Source organism: Maylandia zebra, linkage group LG17, assembly GCF_041146795.1.
Source record: "Maylandia zebra isolate NMK-2024a linkage group LG17, Mzebra_GT3a, whole genome shotgun sequence".
NCBI classification, from domain to species: Eukaryota; Metazoa; Chordata; class Actinopteri; order Cichliformes; family Cichlidae; genus Maylandia; species Maylandia zebra.
Window position 1 is genome coordinate 26,792,251 of NC_135183.1, and position 25,894 is coordinate 26,818,144.

A 25,894-nucleotide genomic window follows, 5' to 3' on the forward strand; every position below is an offset into this window, starting at 1 on the left:
CTGGAACATCTTGATAAAGCATTGCCCCAGCTCATAACCAACAATATCCAAGGTATCAATTTAGATTTCAAAGTCAGTGGGACAAGACAGGAAATGGTGAAGACCTTCAAGTATCTTGGTTGCATGATATTAGATAAAGGCTTAAAACTTGAGATTTTGGTAAAGATAGCAGCTGAAATACCAAAATTTAAGACCACCAGCTAAGTTTACACTTTTTTGTTCCTACCACCTTATCTCTAATTCCAACGTTCAGAGTTCGACATGTCATCACACAATATACATGTTTAACTATATACAAGTCTACACTCATATACAATATAGACATAAAACAATTTAAGTTCACAAACCAAAACAACAAACTGCACTTTTACATTGGCTAAACACCCTGTGATTATCTGTATGTGCTCCAAAATTCACCTGCTGTGCTTCCTGTTGTCGACCTTTCTGTACGCCTGTGAAAAATGGACCCTCATGACAGGACTCCAAAGACGTATTCTGGCATTACCGATAATATAGTCCATGACTGATGTGTTATATAATATAGTGTCAAATTTTAATTGGTCCATCACCCAGTGATCTTCTTCTTTGTTGTTTAACGATGATTCAAAACATCTCAGGCACTTCTGTGCAGATTGGCTTTGATGTCTTGATACTGGGGTGGATGAATGGATTCGACTTGACCCAAACCAACTGCTTTTAGACTTTTTAGACTTACAGATGTGATCTCCTTGCCAATAAACTGCATTTAAATAGTTGTAGTTGTGCACGTCATTTTTTTTCTTTTTTTTAAATAATGTATCATTAACAGCATTTTCGATTCATTAGCTTTACTTTACTTCAAAATAAAGTTGTTTAGAAAAATGTCACATCAGCTTTAAATCAGCTTTAAATCTACCACTCTGAGTCTTGATTTATTGCTTGCATTTGCATTGGTGCTTGGTGTGTAGTGACATATGCAGAAATTACTTTCAGTTTATCCTATTACAAAGACCACCTTCATGGTCTGTCAGCTTGTAAACAGCATTTGAATTTGTCAGACCTGACTCCTTAAACACTCGGGTTTCTCTGACCTCTGAGCCAGCGGTGCTGAAATGTAGATGGATGTGCAGGTTGCATAGTTACAGTGGGGCAAAAAAGTATTTAGTCAGCCACCGATTGTGCAAGTTCCCCCACTTAAAATGATGACAGAGGTCAGTAATTTGCACCAGAGGTACACTTCAACTGTGAGAGACAGAATGTGAAAAAAAAATCCATGAATTCACATGGTAGGATTTGTAAAGAATTTATTCGTAAATTAGGGTGGAAAATAAGTATTTGGTCACCTCAAACAAGGAAAATCTCTGGCTCTCACAGACCTGTAACGTCTTCTGTAAGAAGCTTTTCTGTCCCCCACTCATTACCTGTATGAATGGCACCTGTTTGAACTCATCATCTGTATAAAAGACACCTGTCCACAGCCTCAAACAGTCAGACTCCAAACTCCGCCATGGCCAAGACCAAAGAGCTTTCGAAGGACACCAGGAAAAGTATTGTAGACCTGCACCAGACTGGGAAGAGTGAATCTACAATAGGCAAGCAGCTTGGTGTGAAAAAATCAACTGTGGGAGCAATCATCAGAAAATGGAAGACATACAAGACCACTGATAATCTCCCTCGATCTGGGGCTCCACGCAAGATCTCATCCCGTGGGGTCAAAATGATCATGAGAACGGTGAGCAAAGATCCCAGAACCACACGGGGGGACCTGGTGAATGACCTGCAGAGAGCTGGGACCAAAGTAACAAAGGTCACCATCAGTAACACACTACAACGGCAGGGAATCAAATCCCGCAGTGCCAGACGTGTTCCGCTGCTGAAGCCAGTGCATGTCCAGGCCCGTCTGAAGTTTGCCAGAGAGCACATGGATGATACAGCAGAGGATTGGGAGAATGTCATGTGGTCAGATGAAACCAAAGTAGAACTTTTTGGTATAAACTCAACTCGTCGTGTTTGGAGGAAGAAGAATACTGAGTTGCATCCCAAGAACACCATACCTACTGTGAAGCATGGGGGTGGAAACATCATGCTATGGGGCTGTTTTTCTGCCAAGGGGACAGGACGACTGATCCGTGTTAAGGACAGAATGAATGGGGCCATGTATCGTGAGATTTTGAGCCAAAACCTCCTTCCATCAGTGAGAACTTTGAAGATGAAACGAGGCTGGGTCTTCCAACATGACAATGATCCAAAACACACCGCCCGGGCAACAAAGGAGTGGCTCCGTAAGAAGCATTTGAAAGTCCTGGAGTGGCCTAGCCAGTCTCCAGACCTCAACCCCATAGAAAATCTGTGGCGGGAGTTGAAAGTCCGTGTTGCTCGGCGACAGCCCCAAAACATCACTGCTCTCGAGAAGATCTGCATGGAGGAATGGGCCAAAATACCAGCTACTGTGTGTGCAAACCTGGTAAAGACCTATAGTAAACGTTTGACCTCTGTTATTGCCAACAAAGGTTATGTTACAAAGTATTGCGTTGTATTTTTGTTATTGACCAAATACTTATTTTCCACCCTGAATTACGAATAAATTCTTTACAAATCCTACCATGTGGATTCATGGATTTTTTTTTTCACATTCTGTCTCTCGCAGTTGAAGTGTACCTCTGGTGCAAATTACTGACCTCTGTCATCATTTTAGGTGGGGGAACTTGCACAATCGGTGGCTGACTAAATACTTTTTTGCCCCACTGTAAGTGGTTATCAGCAGGTCCAGGGTTGAGGATGATCATTTTACTGCTGGTAGTCAGACACTAATGAAGCCACACTAGCTCTCTCCAATCCAACCTTCTCCTTTCATCTCTGCTCTGGTGTCTTTAAATTTCCCGTTCCTCCAATTCACAGGGGGAATGACTGGCATTGAGCATGCAGGCTGGCGTAATGATCATGCTACGTGACACTCGGATCTAGAAATAGGGGTTAGCCTTATTACTGGGAAATGACTTTTCCTTGCACACGCTGTACATCTCTCTAACTGAGATTCTCCCTCACTCTCTTTCTCTGATCTGATCAGATTGACAAGATTATGAGCTCCATTGGGGCAGGAATAAGCAGTGGATTGGACATTAAGGATGATACCTCAGGTAAGCACGCGCATGTATGAGTGAGTGTGTGTGAATCTGACTTTAAGGGCAAGTCGTATCAATTAAATTTTTAGTCATATGCTCATATGTTGGGCACCATTTTTCCATAGTATGATAGTATTGCACTTAACATAGCAGTTGCTGAGTAATTAAGAGATTATGACAAGTTAGAATCTGAGTTTTGTTACTACCAAAGCTTGGGTAATGAGATAAATTAGCAGTGTTGGAGTGTTACTCACACATAACTTGATACTTTAAAAAATTTACTTACTAATTTGCTTATTTACTTCTGAGAATGGAATTTCTTATGCTATTCATTACCTTACTTTTGTGTTATTCTTTAATATGCCCTCTAATGCATTTCCATAGTCCCATACACCGACACAAATCCCTACCCTACAGTAATAAGGACACACAATCTTTCTTTTGAACAGAACGCCAACAAACACAAAGCAATGCTGCTTTGAAGAGTGCCTCTTGAAGTTCAGGCTCTGGCTGCCGGACTGGGTTCAGCATACAGTCAGTTCTTTGCTAGCTTTGTGTCAACGTTATGATGCAGTATGGACACAGTTTGCACTTTACCATCATGCTCTGGTGCTTTCTCTGTTGCTGTGGTAAAAATATACTCACAGCCTGCTGGATAGGTCTTTGCCTCAGTTTTTGCCAGCAAATTTCCAGTGTTTTGCTAATATGCTATTAAGCACTAATTAGCAGGTATGTGTATTTGTGTTGCCCATCTACAGTGAATCACTGCAGATTGCTAACAAAGCTTGTTAACTGGTACTTAGAAACCCACTTTCACTTTGGGTTCCAAAAAAACCACAAAATGTGTATGATTTAAGTTAGTGCTTCAAAAACCAAAGGGTGGCTACACCCATCATGGATATATGGTCTATACTGTGTGTGCTTTTAACAGGAAATGTTTGCAAAATAATGTGCTGTACCCCCTGGTGGTAAAGTGCCATTCACACAACATTATACTGTGCATAGATCTTTTAGAAAAAGGTTTCTTTAAGCTTATTGATCGCATTAAAAACACATTATTTGTAATTGAAATAATGGGTGTTAATGATGAATTAGCAAGTGCCACAGATCTTATAGGAGCTCAGCTCTTACTGGGTCCGACATAACTTGAACTGAGGCATTGACCCTGTCAGCTAGACCCATTATAGGAAACAAAAGAGAGACCCCACATGTGGTAAATTTTGAAATAATGGGGGGAAAGCAACAGCATAGCAGTTCAGACAAGAAGTCACTTAAAATAGTAATGTTAAACTTGCATTTTTTTAAAAAAAAATTACCATCTTTTTGGATTTGTAAAATCTATATAGGTTGTATATAGAATATTAGATAGAGGTGGAGTTGCAAGGAAATACTAAAATTTGAATAATTGATTTCCTGTTTTATTTTCAGCTAAGAAGCTTTTTTATATTGTTGATAGAAATGGTGGCCAAAACTATGAAATTAAGACTGCCGTTGTTAATTTAAGAATTTATCTGATTAGCATGTGGGTGGTTTTGTAAGTGATCTTGTGTGGTTCTTACAGGAAAAATGGAACTTTTTTTCTGCACAGAAAAGCACTGTTTTTTGCCAGTTTCCTCACCTGCATACCTTGAAGTCTCCACTAGTCATCTCTGTTTACTGCATTCATCCCCCTTTCCCTGTATTAAGTCCCCCATCCTCCACCTCCTGATCCTCTCTCTCTCACTTTTCATCTGTGAATGCAAAGCTGCTTTTATCCATGGTTACCACAGAGAGAAATCCAGTTTATGCCACACCAGTTCTTCCCACCAACAACATATACAAAGCACCACGCGCACACACGCACACACAGACGTGTGTGTATATTTATGGCCACATGGATACAGTCAGCATGGTGCTGGTATGAGCGGTCGGCAGCTCAGCTCGCAGACAAAGGAGCTGAAGATGTTGCAAGGACTATTATCAGCAGTGCGAGCCAGATATATGTAGAGCAGCAGAGAGAGAGCAGGGTGATGATCGACACTGAGAGAAGACGGAGACTGGAGGTAGACAGGGGAAAGTGAGCGAGGGAGAGAGAGAGAGCGAGCGAGCGAGACTGAGAGAGTGAGGGAACGAAGGAGGAAAGCAGTGCGCTCAGAAAAGAGAGAGAGACAGAGAGAGAGGAGGCTGCAGAAGCATACAGATGAGAGTGGGAGTACTTGATAAAGAGAAATCTACAACGCGGGCAGCTCTCTCTCTTTTTCTCTCTCTGAAACACACACACACACACATTTGCGTGCACACACACACACAAGCTCCGGGGAGCAGCCAAGCGAGCGCAACAGCTGAAAAGAAGCTGCTGCTGTGCTGTGCACGACAAACACACAGTCGATTTTGCTTGCGGATCTATACCTCCAGTCTTATCCATCACCCATTTCTGGCAGGATTTAACCTCCACGACAGAAGCTTTTTTCTGGATACAACTTCAGCCCTCAGCCCCTTCCCATCTTTCCTCCAGCTGGATTCAGAGAAAGAAACGTCTGGACGTCTTAACCTCCACTTTTACCTGCTTGCACCCTTGCATGCTGACCCCACTCATACTCACCATGCCCCTTGCCTAGCCTCCTTTTCTTCCCCCCTTTCCCCCCTCTACCTGCCCTCCCTTCATCTTTGTTGTCTTGCTGCCTTGCCAAAAGACTCTTCAAAAGCATGGCGGGCTCCTTCGACAGCCACTTTGCCCGCCACAACATGATGTGGCAGTGCCAGCTGTCTCAGCCAGACTGCCGCTGCTACCGCGTGGATGGCTACTCCCTACTGAAACGTTTGCCCCTCCACCCCCTTATAGGTCCCCGCTGCCCGCTGCAGTCTGTGGGCCAGTGGCTAGACTCCATCGGCCTGGTCCAGTACGAGAACCACCTGCTGGCCAATGGATTTGACAACGTCCAGTTTATGGTGAGTGTTTTCATTATGTTTTGAGGGAAAAGAAAGCTTCTTCAAGCTTTCTCTGCTCCTCGAGCTCATCATGTCATCGATTTCTGTGCAGGGATTTGCATGACCAGCATGTTTCCTCCGTCACTCTGATTTTTTTAGTTTGAATTTATTGAATTTCCCCTTTTTTGTATCATCTTCTCTCTTTCTTTCATTCTTCCCTTCCCATCATTACTGCCTCTCCCATCTGATGCCATGTGAGGTCCTCCTACGCACAGAAATCCTACACCACATTTCTGCCACAGCAAAAAATCCAACTCCAGCATCATGCTGCACACATACGTGCTCATGCTGCAATAAAAATGCATGCAGAAATCACAGTTGTTTTACGGTTTTTGCATGCATCCGCTTGCACACAGAGGAAAAACTGTGCACACAACCACCTGTAGCCTGCGGATCGGGATCCAAACTGATGGTCTCCTCTAGTTTATGCAATCTCTTCTTAAGCAGTGACGTAGGAAGAGAAACTCGCTAGGTCATTTTGGACATTCTTTTGATGTTGCATGTGTGTGTTAGTGGGAAAGATATCCACGGAAGAGGGAGGGATGAGCAGGAAAGTAGGAAATGAAAACAAGGAGAGAAAGCAGTAGAGAAGCGATGACGCTCGATCAAGAAAAACTGCAGCAGAAGCAGAAAGATGGGAGACAAAGCAGAGACATGCTGACTGGATGACTTCCTCTTCAGTTGGAGATTATTATTACTAATAATCTCCAACTGAAGGGGGGGCGATATCTCAAAAATGGCAGATATAAAGGGGTTCGAGGGTTTATCCAGTTCTCTAATTCTGGTTGACTTACAGCCTCTTATTTTCTCCTGACTTCTTGACATCCAGAAGAGAGAATGCAGATAAATGTTGATGTTTCTGACATCGGGTCAATCGCCAGGGTATGCATGGATCACCATAAGTATTTATGGATGCATGTAAGCCTGTGTGAGCGTTCTGGTCCTACACTCAGTGTGACCTGCATCTGTTCCTTTAGTTACCCTGGCAACAGGATGAAATCACACCATCTCTCTGTTGTGTGTTTCTCCCACACGTGGTCACAGTTTATCTTGTGGTTAAAGTATTTAATACAGATGAAATGGTTTTGAAGAAGCAGTAGGCGTATCAGTTTTATTTGTATAGCACTAGTTCACAACAACATTTAGCTCAATGAATGTTGCACTGTGAGGTAAAGACTCAACAATGTTAGAAAGAGACCCTCAAAAATCAGCAGGGAGGAAGAACTTCATTTTAGCAGGAAGAGACCTTTTGCAGAACGAGTCTAAAAGAGGGGCAGTCATCTGCTGTGACCAGTTTAGCTATGAGGCCTAAGTTGTTCGTAGTCTTTCTATGCTCCTCTTTTGAAAATGCAGGAGAAAGGAGGCATAATCAAAGTGATAGACATATAAACCCATGCCGAGTGAAAAAAGTCCGTAATTGGAGGTCCCCTAGCAGACTTAATACATAGGAACATATCTAAGGCATGGTTCAAGGTTGACAGAGCATCCTTAAGTATAAGATTGATCAAAAAGTAAAGTTTTCAGCATCACAAGTAGAAATGGTGCTCATCTCCTGAACCCACTAGACGGGAGCCAGATAACTGAAGGCTTGGACTTCCTAAAAACCATGAGTAAGCCTATGCTCTGAGAATGAAGTACAATATCGGGATGGAGAAAGACAGAAATTCCTGATTTTCTTAAGCTGGTAACTGTTGAGAGCACATGCGGTTTTAGAGAACGTCTTGGTCTTAGTTTGATCTAGTTAGCCATTCTCAAAAGTCAGCCCAAGTTGCAAGTTAAAACCTGGAGCACCTTCATGGTTACTGTGTCAGGGTGGCTGAAACGGTACCATTCTTGCCTTGTGTACTTAAGGGATGCATCAACGCAGTGATGATGGCAAGATAGCAGATATTTCCTAATAAAGCTCAACATATAAAGCATACTTGAATTTTTTATTGGCATACAGATTCATTCAGAAGCATTATCTCAAACTATCTTTTAATAAGATATTTATCTAAAACCAACCTGCCATCTGGAGTTTCAGCACAACTTCTAATTTTAATTGGAAATTTATATAAATCCATTTTCTCATAATGAATCGAGTTTCATGGGTGTCTGCAGAACATTACATAATTTTTCTGTTTACATCCTCCTTTGGTAAGTTAATGAGCAGAAGGTAGGAGTCACTGCAGCAGCTGTTAGTGTCCAGGCAACTGTTAACGTCACACATAGGCTGTTCACAGCTTTTTGTTTTGTTTTTTTTGAACTCACATGTATTTTTTTAAGCCCGTGGCTGTCCACCACCATTTATGTATCTGGATTACTCTCGTGTGGACCTAGTTTATTGTCAATAACATTGTTTCTGAGAGACTCTGGGATTATCTGTTTTCCTGGCTTTACTCCCTCCATCCCATCACCCCTCTTTAAAAACGTATTCTCAATAGCTCAACCGTCTCCTCTGAAACGCCTTTAGATACAATTAATATTGAAAAGAGATGAAGCTGCCTCGCAAACATCAGAGTAACTTCAAAGTCTCTTTTTCTAAGTGGTGCTTTTCTCCGGGTGTTAAAGTTTCGCTGGTGTCCCCCATGCTGAGTAGAGTTTGTAACTCCTTTTATGCTTTTTAACAGTCTTGACTAAACAAGAAGGCTGCTAATATTTTTCAACCTAAAGGGGGAAAAAATCAGTGTCCACCACAAATTGATATTAATGCGATTTAGGCACTGGCTACAGGCATTGTGTTGGGCGAGAGCAGCTCTTTTTTTATTGTTGACTGGCTTCTTGAACGAGAGCTTTGTGCCACATTCATTTCACTCAGTATGGGAAATCGAGTGGCGTGGATGATTCAAACCACGACTCTGCTTATTACAAAATAAAAGCTTTTTTTTCCCTTCCCGTTTCAAGGCCAGTTCATTTGTACAGCTGATTGGTTTGCAAATTAATTTGCCCTCGAGTTTGATCTGCGTCAGTGCATAACTGTGAAAGGCCCCATGTGGCGTGCAAGAATATATACATCTATATAGACATGAATACTGTTTAAGTACGGGCCTTCCAATCTGCCATTATCGTTTACTGCTAATAGGAGTCATAAGTGTGGGTGTGTCCGGGCACCTTAACCACCCAGTAGAGGACGAGTGCTGCCGGATTGATGGACAAATGGCGAGGAGTAGAACGGTTGTTATGGACACAGAATTTTATACGAAGGACACTGGATAGAGGCTAATCACATCCACTTCAGTGACCGTTCATGTATGGAAAATTTAAAGACAGAGAGACATGCAAGAGCACGGACACAGACAGACAGAGGCTGACTCACGTTAGCTGTTTCTGTTTGGATCCAAACAGGCCCTCATGTCTTGTCTTGCACTTTGACTTGCTGAATGAGCTACTAAGCGATTCTTCATTAAGATATTTGTTGGTAGCTTAACCTCTTACGCTCGCTATCGCCTGTCGTAAAATCTTCTTCAGTGTTTGTTTGGGTTTTTTTTTTTATTAAAACAATGCATTACTTATTTAATTCCTGCATACTTGACACTACCTTTGTGGTATTCTGCAGCTTAATAAACAATAAGCCTTACTGTATATATGTCCACGTATCAGTACAAATTCCCATTCTAATTTAAAGGACATACCCTAAACCTTTGTTTCATTATTGAAGGATTAGAGCAAACAGTAAAGTTGTCAGGAAAACACACCCCAAAGTTCACTTCATATGATGCAATAAATGATGCTACAAGACTGTTCATCTCTAGTTTGTTAATGCGAAAAATCTCTTATGTTAGCGAGCTGCAATAGCAGGAGCTTTGCAGAGGTTTCATAGTGCTTGCAACCTGCATAGTTTTCTACCTTTACGCTTACATTCATGTCCTTTCTTGCATATCATCTCTTGTGAAAAGTTGCAGATTACTCTGGTGTTTTTGTCCTTTTTATTATTGGGGCAATTGCACCATTTCTTTCTTTCTAACTCTCGATCATTTAGAAAATTAAAGGACTTCTGTAATGCAAGAGTACAGTAACATGATCACAGAGGGAAGGATCACATCCAGAGGGAGTTTTGAAAGAATGTTGGAAAGCAATGACAAAACGGTCAAATAGAGAGTAAATAATGTCCTTACAACAATGAACCATTTATTAAACCTTGTGCTAAAAATTCTCAGCTGGAACTGTACCAAATTTCATGCGACAGAAACTAAGCACAACACATGCTGCATCTGCTGTAGTCCTAGCAGCATGCGGTGGCCTCTTCCATGAATGTGCTACACTTCAAAAAATAGTGCTGGTTGCATTTTTCATAACAGATACTGGACCCTGGTACAGGCGGCAGACAGGGTGTAACAAGAGCATATATTTGAATAGATTTTCAGATAGTGGCCACCTGGCAAATGTATGTAGTCACTCTCTGTTTACCTCCTCTGGTCTGTTTTTTTTTCTCTCCTCCTACCCTTTTTTAAAAGAGTTTTTTTTAGGTGCTCATCTGCATACATTATCCAGTTGCTTTTTTGCCGCTTGGCAGGTAATGTACAGCGGGTGTTTCTGGGCTATCTCACAAAAAATAGCCGCCTCCCGGGTCTGGAAGTTATGCCGATGAGTGCAGGGAACCTAAATGGTCAAGATGTGTGCTGTGAAACTAAAACAAGGAGACAAAGGACGATAAAATGCTTCATAAAACTGAAGGGCACTGGAGAGTCTGTGATATTACCGCTCCCTAGTTGTTCATCATGGCGAGCAGCAGCCTTTCATATGTTTTCTAAGATGCAAATGCATCTAGTGAGAGGAGAATTGAAAGCAAAGCTACGTCATATTTATGGGATCACTGGAGCGAGAAGCTCATTCTTCTTGTTTAGCCCTCTAACTGCAGTCACATTGTCCCAGCTAATACTCATTACAATCAAACCCACACACACACACACACTGCATGCCAGCACATATATATGCTGAGAATATCCGAATGAATAGAGGATAGTAAAGAAAGCTGATTCTTTTTTTTTTTTAAGCACAGTTGTGATAGAAAATAGAGAATTCCTACTAAGTGCCACATAAATGGACTGTGGAGGCACTGAGATACACACACTAATACAAAAGAATGCCATGTGCAGTGAAACCTCCTTAATCATGATGCTTTTTATTTAGTTTCATTCAACACAGTGAAATAAAAGAAGGATAAAAGACTCCAGAGCTGCAGAAGAATGAGGCCGTAGTGAAAGAAATGGAGAAGTAAAGCATTATGTATAATAAAGAAACAGCAGCTGAATTAGAAAAAAAAAAGCACGCAAAGCTAGCGGAATTAATTTGACCCTGAGCTTCTCCTGATAGTGAAGTTAGGAAACAACAGCATTAGAAATAACACAATCTCAGTATTCATATTTCATAAGGTGGTTACATTTAATACAGCTCATGAAGGGATTTATTCTGGAACCGAAATTCTTCAAACTGCCGCAAAGTTGTAGAAACTTAAGTCACCGCCTCTTCACACGGGAGAAGGCGATAAATCTAAGAGCAACAACTTTTGTAAAGAAACCAAAAGGAATATGAATTACAGACTAAAAGTGCAAGTGAGGACAGAGAAGAGAGGGTTTGAATAGTTAGTAAGTGAGAGAGAGGCAACAAAATAATGAGGAAAGAGGAACGCTTCTGAAATAAGCGGCGCAACGGAGAATCGCAAAGAGAGAAGCTCAGAGGGATGAACACAGGCATGGAAAGAACAGAGAGAGAGAGAGCAAAGAGACACAGTAGGTCGAGCATGATTTGTAGCACACGCCCAGGCCTGCTGGAGCCGATAATGGTCGTCACTACTATCGTTTTTTGCTCCATCTCTAATCTCAGCCTCAACCCCCTGCTACTGCACATGAATTTTAATTTCTGCATTTAGAGATTTTGCCCTCTCTGGCACAGTTGTTAAGCGGCGTGGTCTAAGTATCACAAAATAACTGTGGGCTATGGCAATTGTATCAACTTTGTGGATGCTAAAAACCTCCATAATGGATTGTTAGAGCTCATACCAGTCCATACCAGAGCTCATGTTTACCTCCAGAATACAAGATAAACAGTAGAAGCACGAGGAGGAAAAGCACAACACCGTCATTAGTTGCTTTCACTTATTTCTGCTGGCTGTTGTGTTCATCTATTCATGTGATAGCTGATCCCATGATCCATCACGCGCACTTGGAAGTGGTAGCCATACTGTAGGGCAAACATAATGTTCAGACAAAGAGAAACAGGACAAAATAGGTTTGGAGAGAGAAAGAACAAACATGGAGGAACCCCATCTCTCTCTGTATCAGGAGCCCAACAGGGAGCAATTAGTCATGCTTCTTTAAACCCCCCCAATCTACTCTGCTCCGACTCTCGGAGTCATTACTCTGCTGTGAAGTTGTAGCATTGTGGCTCCAACACCAGCTCCTCTCTGTGCTCTATTAATCAGCCTGGGAGCTGATCTATGGACTGCACTCTTCTTCTTCCCACAGAGGTCCCAGTGTACAAGTAGGTGAAGACATTGTGGAAGCTAAGGTTTAGCCACAGAATGAGCCCGATCATCTGCTGCATTAGTTTTCACAGCCCGGTACAGTGACAGGCAGGTGGACCAGTCACACAAAAGTCGATCACTTTTCATGGGCATTTATTTAGTTTTTCATCTGATCGCATTATGTCATTTTCAGGAGATATGTCTTTGCAACCTGCATATTTCATCTGGATCTTTCAAAGGTTGAACACAAAGCAGAAGTAGGCTCACTCAGAGATCTAGAAGTAATCAGATTACAAAAGGGAATTCAGTACTGGATTTATTGGGGATAAAATGGCAAAATGCCACTCTTAATTTCAAAAGCTTTAAATGAATTCTTATACAATAATACTGTAATAAAACTACTGTTCTTTGTAAGGTCCTAAATTCATCCAACTTTTCAAAATGGACCAATCTACCTCACAGCTACACACCTTTAAAGTCTGCTAACGACATCATATAAGATATTGTATTATCTGTTTTTATATGATCTGCTCTGCAGTTGTTTTTTAGACTGTGGTGTAAACAAACTGGATAGAGATTTAATTTTATTGAGGCAAAAACAAAACATCATGACTTCATATTTTATTATTAAAACATGCATCGCATTGCTAGTAGTGCAAGTATGCCAGCCACACCTAGAGGAGCTCCTCAGTCATGGACCTCTATGCCACGAAGCTGCTGGTGCATAGTTCTCTTTGCTCTGTAGCTTACCATGGTCTGCTGCTCTGTGGCTGAGCTAAAAGCGCTTCCACTTTACGATAATACCACTCAGAGTTGATTGTTGAATATCTAGAGGGGAAGACATTTCACAAAGTGACTTGTTACAATGGTGGCATCCTATTACAGCACCGTGCTCCAATTCAGCGAGCTCTTTAGAACGACATAATCTTTCACAAATGCTGGTAGAAGCAGACTGCCTGGCTAGTGGGTGTATTCGAAGGTTAAGAGGTGCGACTCAGTACTTTTGTCCAAGCACAATCTAGCTTTGAAATTGCTCAAGAGACTCTGTAAAAGTTTGCTCATTACCTTTTAGAATTGCTTCTTGAAGCCTGGAGCTGGTGTTCAGGATGTGTTCCTGCTTAGCAATCGTAGAGGTGGAAACAGCCAACTTCAGTGTCTTTTAATGCTACTTGCAAAATGGCACCCACCTGTTATTTAACTCACCAAAGCCCCTGATATGCATTATACAAGTTCACAACAGAAGCTCAGCTGCTGCACCAAAAGATTCAAATCTCTTAAAACACACACATTGATCTTTTAGTTCTAACTCCAGCACTGCTTCCTCGTTTCATTAATACAGCCTCTCGCATGTCGTTCCACTTTTCTTTCATATTTGATATTTCCTTCCTTGCCATTTTTTTTTTTTCACACTGCACCTGTTCAAAGCCATTACGCCGAGCGTACGTGTCTAACACGGAGTCAAATTCACTTTAGCATATACAGACCTGAGCGCCGCAGTAGTCACCGTGCAGCGCTTTTCCTGGGAAGCCATTTAAAATTCAGCATGCAGAACGCTGCCTCCTTCTTAAATGCAAATACAAGCAGATGCAATTAGCAGATACACAGCTGGACGCAGAATGGCGTAGGAATCTGCGTGAGAGAGCCATAAAGCGCAGCATGTTTCATGCATGACTGCAGAAACTCTTCAGGAAGCTGCAGTGAAAACTAAACTGCAGCAATGGCATACCTAGAATGAAAATGTCACAGCCAGGGAGCAAAATGTCCTTTTCGAGGGCAAAGTGTTCCCAGCATCGATCTCTACGCAGAAATGAAATAAGGTGGAGGAAAACAGCAGCTATCTGGTATCTGCCTGTGTTCTTTTTTTCCTTCTTATCTTCTGTGTTATTAGTTAGCTCTTATTAGTTTGACATAAAGGAGATGTGGAGGGAATGACAAGTGTAATCCTTCAGTACCACAGAGTGCGCGCTGTCCGTGTGTGCTGGGAGTGTATGGATGGCCCTGAGACTGCCTGCAGGCTGCGTACACAGTCCCTCTCCTTTCCCATTTTCTTTGCCATCATTTTGATGATTACCTTTCTTTACTTTTCACTTCTGTCACAATCTGTATTTCTGACCATATTTCTGGCTGAGTCGCTGCTTCTCGGTGCTACAGCTGTCTGCCTGCACACCGCATCTCTTCTTTCCTGTAATTATCTGTCTGCATGAAGACTCCCTCTCTGTCTCTCTTGCGGGAGAATGACTGATAACTCTCTTATGGCTTCCCATTGGATTAATTAAAGGTGAGGCTGTATGATACCCATATAGGCTCTTGTTAGTCTTAATAAAAGACCATCGTACTGCTGTCTGCCACGCTCTGTTGGTTGTGGAAAATCTCTTTTTCTTTGTTGTGTTTCCTATGATATTTTTTCCTCACAGCTAATGAAATCTTAATGCAATATTATCTGAGGAATAAACTCGATTTATTAATGTTATGGTCTAAAAACTGTTTTCAAAGGTAAACTACAGCAGCTATATGTGGCATTCTTAATAGTGTGGTATTAATATTCCAGATAATATAAATCTACACATTAGCTTCATATGGCTATCTTATTACAGATCTGTAGTTAAAACATTCTCATATCAATGTAGAAAAGAAGAGGGAGCAAGATAGAAGTATTGATATAAGACTGCAAAGGTGTGATGATTCAAAGAGAGACGTACCTGTGGACTTGGATGTTCTCAAACATTCTAACTCATAATATCTGCTATAAATAAGATGATACTAAGATTTTTAAACTCGGATTTTACCATCATTACCCCACCTTATTAAACCAAATGCACACTCTGTGTCAGAGAGTTACAAAACTTAAGAAAACTTGATGAGTTTGCAAATAGGATTTTATTACTTAATGATATGAGGAGAAAACTGCAACGAGCTAGAGCACGTTTATTTTTTTCTCCCACCGCTGGGGGAAAAACATCATCCATAAAATTTGGGTGTTATTATCTCAATATGTCAAGTTAATTATCTCAACGTTTTGACCTGGTACATTGAAATTTCAACTGGCAACAAGCTCCCATAGAAAGCGGAGAAAAATCCAGATATCTGAAACTAAACAGAGCAGGGATTTAGAGTCTACCTGAGTTGCAGCTTAAACTTGCACAGACATTTTTCGAACATCAACACTGGACAATATTAAAGATGAATTGCTCCCTCCACATGTAACGCATAAAAGCAGATGCGTTCTTACTAGCGGAAATGCTAAATGTGCTTGGGTAAAGGATGCAGGAAGGCAGGGACTTATCTGGCCAGCTTGCTGGGTATTTACAGGACAATTACCTGCACTGTCCTCAAATAGACATTACACAGACTTTGCACTTGGAAGCAACCACCTAATGTCAGATCTGAAAGATGTGGACATTTGTGTTCTTGCATGCAGCTCCATCGGGTAATGTCTGGAAGAAACCACATTGTATTTATGTTAGAATAATGAGTTGTGGTGCATTGCCAATGCGCTGTACACGAAAGCTGCTGATAGTGCAAACTTTTATCAGAAGCAGTGCTAAACGGGGTCAGGCTATAAGTACCAGAAGTGAAGCGTTTCACACTGAAAAGAAATTTGAGATGTGGCTCTTCTGTTGTTATTTTTCAAAGGAGATATCTGTAGTGGAGCCTTGTTGGTTTGTGCTGTAACCTGTTTTCTTACCCTGTGTGTTATTTGGTGTTTTACAGGGCAGCAATGTGGTGGAGGACCAAGACCTGCTGGAAATTGGAATCCTCAACTCGGCCCACAGACAACGTCTCCTGCAGGCCATACGGCTCTTGCCCAGGGTCAGCGCTGCAAATAGTAACACTATCACACAAGAATACCACAGAGTCTACAAAGTGGATAATTTAGTCAGTCTGGACTGGGTTTATTGCAGCATCCATCTCAATGAAGTTATATAAATTCATGACCAATTGAAGGAGAGAATCTTGAGCCGGCCTGTACTCAGTCCTCTTTGTTTCATATAAAATTCAGCAAATCTTCTGCTACATCTGTTTCCGTGTGATATAACTCTCTGTGGGTGGCTGGGTATCTCTCTGCATGTTCTACTCAACACTTGAACAAGAAGCATGCAGAGACAGGGGCACCGAGCCACATTATCACAGCTTTGAAAGCACATAAAATTAAATGATGCGAGAAACTGCTAAATCCATACCTTCTCGCATCTGCAAAATGCACTCAATAAAAACATATCGACACGCTTTGAGCCGACATTTGCTGCTGAAAAGAGACCGGAAGTCGATTTTTTTCTTTTAAAAAAAGGCTGCTGCTATATGTTAGCAAGGTCAAATACTTTTGTGTGAGTGTGCAAGAGTCAAAGTAAGATCAAAAGTGCCCAGCTGCACACAGTGCGAGCAGAAGAAAGGAGTCTGCAACAGCGAGCTAAGAGAAAGGGGAGAGTCTGAGCTCGGAGATAAGCATGCTTCATAGAGACTCCAAAGAAAACTTTGATCTCCAGTCAGCATTTTCCTCCTCTCATCCCCAATAAACTTTTCAAAACACTGTAAGAGATGGAACCTTTTAACTTTTGCCTGCCCTCTCACAAAAAGACGCACACACTTGTGCAGACACATGTAGGCGAACACATGCTTAACTTGAGGTGGAGGTTGCAGAACGCTTGCTTGAAGCAACATAAGCTCTCTGAAGTGCTTATGACTGTCAAAAGAAAAGTGAATGAATTATGTATTATCTGCTACACTCAAAGTGTCTCAGTGCAAGCAGTGAGTCTGCTTTTGGTGGGTTTTTTTTACGAACCTTCTCAACAGTTGTGCTCGTGTTTCCTTTTCCTGTACTCGTTTAGCTTCCTCACCTGTTTCCTTTCGATTGAGGAAAGCCTTTAATATGGAATGCATCTTGAAAATAAAGCATGGCACAGGAATAAAATGGAAATTAGTAATAGGTATGTAGGCAGTAAACATTCGCACCAGATCTTGCTTCAGATAGCAGCTGTTTTTATGCAGTAAAACTCCAGGTCTAAAATGTGGAAAATGAGAAGAAAGATAATCCGCTGTGCTCACAGCCTCCTGTTATGTACAAGAGCATGCAGCGAGAACAAACAGAACTACAGAAAAGTAATAAAAAGTGCGCTCCAAAGACAAACTTCTACCTTAATCCCTTTTTTCTGCTCTGTGTACTTAAGGTGAGACCTATCGGATACGATGGCAACAACCCCACATCAGTGGCAGAGTGGCTGGAGTCTTTGGAGCTCGGGGACTACACCAAGTCTTTCCTTGTCAATGGTTACACTTCCATGGAGCTGGTCAAAAAGATCTGGGAAATTGAGCTCATCAATGTAAGTCTACAGTGCTAAAAATAGCCATATTAAAAGATAAAATCTAATGAAAGCACAAAGGATTACATGGGAAGCCAAAACCTAATTTAGCCACTGGGTGATATGTTACTTTTTCCCAAGAGAATGAGCTCTGCAGTTCACTTTGAGTCAATTCCACATTACATTTCTGTGGCCATAAATACTCACTAGAGCACAGAAAAACAACAAAAATCAATTTGCAGCTGAAAATAGTGCCCAGTGAGTTCACCATTTAATCCAGGAACATTTGCTAAAAACAGCAGCGCTCAGCTGTTTCAGGGAATCTCTGAGTTTTTGTTTTTTAACCATAAATTTGAGTCCCGTCTTAAAACTTCGGGCAAATGGTCAAGGTAGCAGAGTTCTGAATTCATTGCTTTTTCTTTCTTTTTTTCTTCGCTAAAGACATTTGTGGCAGAACCCATGAAAATATGTTCAAACAAGACAGGTATGAATACAGGTATGAATTGGTTGAGGTCAAACTCCGTCAACCAATTCCAGAAACTTGATTCTGTTCATCTGGACGTTTTCACAGTGAGAGTTTCATCACTACTCCAAGTGACTTCTTCAGTCTCAGCTCACTGCAGGTTTCACCTGCCTTATATACATTTACATAGTGGCCGAAAGTAGTACCACTGACTAACAAGAGGCTGTTTCATAGTCATTAATATGCAAATTGGGAAATTGCTGCAATTTCTGGGATTTCCTTACCTGGATGATTGAGCACACATCGAGACACCCCCGTCAATAGTCAGATATCTAGTCAGATAGCATAGCATTGGTTCAGGCAAAGCACCATCTAATTCTCAACCACCATCCCACAAGTTGATCTCATCCCATCCAATTTTCCAGCTGCTATTCAGGCTCCTTTAACCTGCCTAAAGTTGCTGCAAGCCACTTGGCAAACCCCCTCCCTCCCCCATTCCTAACATGCTGTGTCCGATATTGTCGCTTACATTCTTCCCACTTGTGGCTTGCTGTGCACGCTCTATGAAGGGTGCGGAGGTCCTAGAGCAGCGCCATAAAATTAATACAGATCACTGCAGAAGGGAGCCACAAACTTCTTTTATCTATAGATTTGACTGAGCTGGTGCTTTGTGAACTGGATGCTTGCTGGTTCTTGTCCTCATCTTTCACCTTGGTGACAGAGTGAGTTTGTATCTCCTATTGAGTGTACATATTATAACCCCGGAAAGTCAAACTTCAGTAGCCATGCAGGCTTACTGTTAGCCCTTTGGCTTCTTACTCGAGAACAAGGCTGAAGTTGATTCAGAGGCCATACTGTAAAGAAGGCCCATCAGGCATTTCTTCTCATTACTGTGCAATATGTGCTGAGAAAACAAACTGGAGGGAGGTGCATTTTTTTTACTGTTAAATCATAACATTGCTTTGTCTTTTTCTTTCGTCATTTCGGTGTAGAGATTTCTGGTCCGATATCTGCAGTAACAAAAAAAAAACAAGGAGCTTCTGAATGTTGAATTCTCTCTTTCTGTAAATATTAGTAAAGGGGAACGATAAGAAGGTTTGACATTTGGGTTTATGTGTTGTCACAGATAGTCCAGGTTTATGATTCAATTTTTACCAACATAAAATCTTCACTCGGAGATGCAGTTTAATGCAGGCCGATCTCTTTGGAGTGATGTGCTTCTTTGATGCTGGCAGTGTAACGAAATCATGCTCGATTGCAGGGGGCGCCTGCCTGACTGATTTCAATGAGAGAGAGTGAGAAGGGGTGTTTTTCCTTCCCTGCGGAGGATAAAGTGATGAGTGATCAGCTGGAGGAGGTGGAGAGGGAGTTATATAAGCATGTGGGATGCAAGATGTTTTATAGCGCCGGGGATACCGCCCACATGCTGCACTTCTGTGTGTGTGTGTGTGTGTGTGTGTGTGTGTGTGTGTGTGTGTGTGTGTGTGTGTGTGTGTGTGTGTGTCTGGATGCATATGTGAGACAGTTAAACTGTTAATACATTCCTGTATGTTTATGTATTTGTATTCAATGTATGACATGCATGGATGTATATTAGTTTTAGACCTGTTCGTGTAAATTTGAATACTGTATAGCATCAAAAGATTTTCTGAATTAACTGAAACTGCAGTGCAGCACATTTTGCAGCCACTAGAGGGTGCCCACGTACACTGTAAAGCCAAAAGTACTGCATGTCCCTATAAGACCTCAGATTGCATTTCACTGTTTGCACCGGGCTTCTTTGATTCAGGAAACTTGCTTTTATTTTGGACTGTACTATCCCCAACTTTGCTATCATAGTGCTTTGGTGACAATACTTCACTTATTCAACATGACTGTGGATAAAGAGATTTCCCTAGTTTAGTATAAAAACTTACCCAATGCTTTATTTTGGGTTTTAGTTCATGTTCTATATAAGGGGAGTGAAGAAGGGTTGCAGGGACAATCAAGTAGATGGGTATGATTGTCATCTGTGATTTATGACAGAAGGATAGCAGCAAGAGTGAAAGGGAAGGTTTGTAAGTGTAAAGCGTGAGACTTGCAATGATGTATGGTTTGAAGCTAGTGACACTGACAAAAAGACAGGAGGTGGAGCTGAAAGTAGTGTTGCTGAAGAGGGAGTTTTATTTGGAGTGACCAGGATGGACAGGGTTAAAAATGAATACAATAGTATTTTTTGTATGTTTGTCACACTTAAATGTTTCAGATCAAACAAATGTAAATATTAGACGAAGATAAGACCAGTAAACACAACATGCAGTTTCTAAATTAATGTTAGTGCAATTAAGTTTTTGTGATAACTGCCTGTGAGTCTTTTACAATGGTGAAGAGAAATTTTGGCCCACTCATCTTTGCAGAATTGTTATAATTCAGCCACAATGAAGGGTTTTCAAGTATAAACCTTTTTAAGGTCATGCCACAGCATCTCAGTCGGATTTAGTCAGGACTTTGACTAGGCCACTTCAAAGTCTTCGTTTTTTTTCTTAAGCTATTCAGAGGTGGACTTGCTGGTGTGTTTTGGATCTGTCCTGCTGCAGAACCCATTTGCGCTTCAGCTTAAGGTCACAAACTGATGGCCCCACATTTCGCGTTAGAGTGTTTGGGTAGACGGCAGAATTCATGGTTCCATTTAAAACTGAGATGAACCTTTTAAGGTCCTTTTGCTCAGCAGTGGTTTTTGTCTTGGAACATTTTTGCCCAGTTTCTTTCTTATAGTGGAGTCATGAACACTGAGCTTAACTGAGGCAAGGGAGGCCTGCAGTTCTTCGGATGTTGTTCTGGGGTCTTTTGTGACCTCTTGGATGAGCTATTGTCGCACTCTTGGGGTAATTTTGGTTCGCTGGAGTTCCACAGCTGTATATGCTAATATAAAGCTCAGTTACTTTGTTTCTCATCTGTTCCTGAATTTCCGTGGATGAAGGCAGATGATCCGATGTGACCACCTGTAAAGAAAGGACCAAGTTGTTTATGTTTATAATAAGTTCTTTTTGTTGTTATTATATCTCATAGTAAATGTTTAGAATGAACTGATGTTTAACTCAACTCAGGAGCTTTAATAGAATGAATAGAGCTGGGTGATAGAGATGGTGTGCCTCCGTAGTGTAATGTACATGTTGGTGTCTGATTTTATAATTTGCATTTACTGGATGTAACATAGTTTGCATATATTTTAGGGGACAAAACAAAACAAGACAGTATCATCTAGGTAGTGTGCCAGGAGGTATTTTTTCCTTTATACATTTTGTTGTGAACTTAAACACAAGTGTGAGTCAGATATAGCCAAGGGGCTAATTTACATCAATTCACATCCACAGTTGCTGTGCAGTTTCATGTCGTATTATAATGAAAATAAGGGATTAAAAAAGCAGATAGAAAACCATTAGTGTAAGAGGGTGGCAATCAAAGAAACATGGTGGGGCAATCACTGCAGCTGGAGTGAGGGTTGTCAGTTCCTACTCTTCTTGCACCTTGGTCTAGGCCTACTCAGTAGTCTGTCCTTGATCAGAGTTCCCGTCATCCACATCCATATATTTTAAAGATAACTGCAGGCTACTGGACAACTCAGCATATATGAAGTCTGGGGAAACTGCAAATTTAAATTTGAACGTGTTCAAAAAGAAGTATTTACTGTAGTTTCCTATGATTGTTGGGTTTTTCTCTGTATGATCTACTGTGCAATATAAAGCGCCTTGAGGCGACTGTTGTTGTGATTTGGCGCCGTATAAATAAAATGGAATTGAATAGTGGAAAACATCTGCTTTTAAGCACAAGGTATTTGAATCAAATGTTTTCCCTGTACTAAAATAGATATGAAGGAATAATCTTAGCAGTGTTTTAATGGAGTCATGGGTCCAATAACATGAAGTGTTACTCTTGCCTAGTCCGCAGTCTGCAGGGAGACTGTGAAGCTGGCCTTATCTCATGGATGTAGTGTTTCTTATCGATCTCTTGTGAGCACATCTGACTGGGAGAGAGTGTACGTGTATGTCTGCTGCACAGCACTGCAGCAGCGCACTGTCACTGAAGTAGTCTCTGGAGACTTGGAGAGGTCACTTCTGCACCTGAGAGAGGTGTGTGTTTGTCCGGAGATGGTGTAGAGAACGATGTATTGTGGTGGGAGAATAATATAAAGTGATGCTGGGAAGGAGATATGGATTTAAGAGAATGACAGGGAGTGGGAAAAGAGTGAGTGAGTGAGTGAGTGAGTGAGTGAGTGAGTGAGTGAGTGAGTGAGAGAGAGAGAGAGAGAGAGAGAGAGATAAGAACGAATCTTTAAAAATCGAATCTGGACACTGCTTTCATGTAATCACCAGGTAATTGCCGTGGGCAACAGATGCAGTGGTGTCCATGGAGATGGGGGAGGAGTGTGAAGCGTTCCTGAAGTGTTTTAAAGTGGGATATAAGTGCGTGTGGGTGGGGGCATAGGCGTGTGTGTGTGTATAGTTGGGCACATATGTGGATACCTGCTGTTGTGGGATTAGCAGAGTATTTCAAAACACCTTTTAAGCCCGCTGGTCCTCATTCGTGCACAATACAATGCAGACAGAGAGCAGGTGCAGCTTTCTCTCTGCAGTAGTGTGTGTGTGTGTGTGTGTGTGTGTGTGTGTGTGTGTGTGTGTGTGTGTGTGTGTGAGAGAGAGAGAGAGAGAGAGTAACTGTGGCATTCAGGGTTTATAACGTCGGGGTAGATTGAGTCTTCGGAGTCACACCTGGTCCAAGTTAACTGTTAGATTTAGTCTCAGTGGCGCTACTGGATAATCCAATTCTTTCATGACTTGCTTTTATTATTATAATATTCGTATATAACTAAATTATATCTTTCTGTTTTGCAATTTCACAAACATATCAAAGCAAGTATTTTCTAATGATGTTAAAAAAATAGATTCAAATGGCACATTTCTACATAATGCAGACTGAAACTAATAAAGAAAGAAACCAAATTAAAGAAGTATAGGAGCAAACCAGCTTGGGAGTGTGTATGGATCTGTCGTGTTTGACTGATAATCTTTCAACAACACACACACACATCTCTTTTCATTATATTTTTGAGCAGGATATGAAACAACAATGGGGCAACGCACATCTTTTGTTCCCACACAACAATAGCATGATGTTCCAGTGTTTAGCGCCGTTAGCTGGTACAAGATTAGGTGGATTTAGCGTGTTCTCTGTGTTCTTGCTCTGCTTTCTTGTGGGATCCAGAGGTTTCTTCTGGCATCAAAAATGGTATTGCTAGTTTACATGTATGTTAGTGTTTAATTCTCCCATCCTTGTGCCCTTGGCAACGGCCCCGGCTTAAATCTGAAGTTGGTCCCAGGTGCTAGAGACTGCTGCACACTGCACTACTTAGGACTGCTTAAACAAAGAGGATGAGGGCTTGTTAAATGAGCTACACCTGTTCAACTCGTTTACACAAATATCTAACCATCCAATCACATGGCAGCAACTCAGTGCATGTAGACATGGTCAAGATGAGCTGTTGAAGTTCAAAGCAAGCATCAGCATGATGAAGAAAGGCGATTTAAGAGACTTTAAACATGGCACGGTTTACAGGGAATTGTTAGAAAAGGAGAAAATATGCAGTGAGTGGCAGTTCTCTTGAGTAAAAATTACTGTTGATGTCGGAGGGCAGAGGTCAGGGGTGAATGGTCAGAGTGCTTTGAGCCGATAGGAGGGAAACAGAAAAGCTAAAATTGGACAAAATTCTTGTAATATGAAAGAAGACTAAATATCCAGGAGCTGCATTAAGAACAGAGACCATGTCAGTCTTGCATCATAAAGGACAACAAGCACACATAAAGCTAACGTAGGCCCCACATGCACTTAGTTATTTTCACTTAGCTGTGACGTTGAAAAACGAAGTAACAAAAGAACCAAAAGTCTGAAAGACCTGAAATGAAAACTCATTAAATCAGACTTAAATTTTTAAAATATGAAATTGCTATTAATAATTTAGAGGAATTCATTATTAAAATTGACAGAGTAAGTTTTCACACGTGGCTTATAATTGGAGTTTCTTACACCGATCAAATTTAACAAATCATATTCCACAGAACGTACTCAAGATAAATTGCTTCGCCTTGTATCACCAAACTGACTCATGAAATACTTAATGGGACCAGTTCAATTATTTTTTTAGCAATATGAGTGAATACAAACTGGTGGTTAGAGCTTTCCAAATGCGTGTTTTCCTGGATTCCTTCATGTCAGAAGAGTATTTTGTGTGTTTTCGATTGAGGGAGGCCAGAGGTTTTTGAATATTTGTGGATATTTGTGTGCCGTTTTAAGCTGCTTTGCAACCTTAATTTCTCCCCAGAAGCCAAACTGATTTTGAGGGCTTTTTTAGATACTTGAGAATGCAATCAGGGGAAGACTTTATAACTCTATCAGCCTCCTTTTAATAACACAAGTCTCCTGGTAAAATCTGTCTGCTGTCTCAAGAATAATTTACTGTGATCATCCTTACTCTGCTTAGCTCTCCAGGCTGTGAGAAAGCCTGTTTAAATGGATCCAATTTAACTTTAAAAAGTGAAGCTGTGCAGCTGGAACACCAATACATTCAGGCTCATCAGATTATGTGAAAAGAAGTCTTGATTGTTGTGTTAAAGTCTGGGGGAGCTGTTTTATCGGGAGGTGCTGCAACATGAAAGTGTCAGTAAAAATGACTGTTTGATAACAATCATCAGCTTTACCTGCCGATTTACCAGGCTACTCTGATACCCCTGTTTCATTTCCCTGCAGTGCAGTGACATAGAGGCACATCCTTTAAGAATCCACACGGTGGCGCTGCTGCCTCTCGCTTGAATCAGATCTCGTCTGGAGGTGAAAGAAAGTACAAAATAACTGAGTCAAGGCCCCAAATTGCTCTCATTTAAAGCGAGTCCTCTGAGAGCCCACAGTGAAGCAATTAGAAATGGATTTCATTTTAGAAAGCCGCATTCACGGTGGTGGAGTGCAGATAGTTTCTGGTCCTTAAGGAACGATTCCCTTAATGTTTTCTGGATGAGTGGCTCCTAATATCAAGGGAGGGCGGCTGCAAGTGTGTACAAGTGTAGCGTACCTGTGTATTGTTCTGGAAATGTGTTTGATTGATGTTCACAGAGGATGGAAAGCTGAGTCGTTAAGGTCTTCTGGGTATGAAAGGACCGTCTTCCCATTCTGATATGTTCAAGTTGATTTCAAGTAATCGGATTAAAATTGAGGGTAGCAAAAATAATCGAATAGTAGTAGTAGTAGTAGTAGTAGACCCACAATAGCTTAAAATAGAAGCTTCTAATCATAATCACTGTGATGTGTTTTGAGCATTTTAGGCAAAAGTATGTGCACTCACAGCCTCTCACAGGTTCAGAGAGGAAAGTTCATATTCCAACGTAGTTATAAATCTCAAGTATTTCCTCTTTAAAAAATAAATTACACAGATAACATAATGAGAGTAATTCAAGAAGTATATACAAAATCTTCTACTCGGGTAAAGAGTAACATCTTACATATTAATTGCTGATTAATTACTATAGCATCAATATATATGGCTTTTTATGACCTCATTAAGTCTAATCACAAGAGGTTTCTCGTGTTTTATAGCCTG

At 41.2% G+C, this 25,894-nt stretch overlaps 1 protein-coding gene across 5 annotated transcripts in view; it reads left to right on the forward strand.

Annotated features, from left to right (window-relative positions):
• anks1b (ankyrin repeat and sterile alpha motif domain containing 1B) overlaps positions 1-25,894 on the forward strand; it is a 277,926-nt gene that overhangs the window by 212,556 nt on the left and 39,476 nt on the right. For 3 of the 5 annotated variants that reach the window (XM_004548325.5, XM_012918365.5, XM_023152666.3), the window contains exons 16-19: positions 3,047-3,116; positions 5,923-6,029; positions 16,222-16,320; positions 17,676-17,828. In XM_004548325.5, the coding sequence (XP_004548382.3) occupies positions 3,047-3,116; positions 5,923-6,029; positions 16,222-16,320; positions 17,676-17,828 (429 nt within the window). Of the gene's footprint in view, positions 1-3,046; positions 3,117-5,274; positions 6,030-16,221; positions 16,321-17,675; positions 17,829-25,894 lie in introns of those variants that run through there. The other 2 variants (XM_076875739.1, XM_076875740.1) reach the window with 2 other exon arrangements.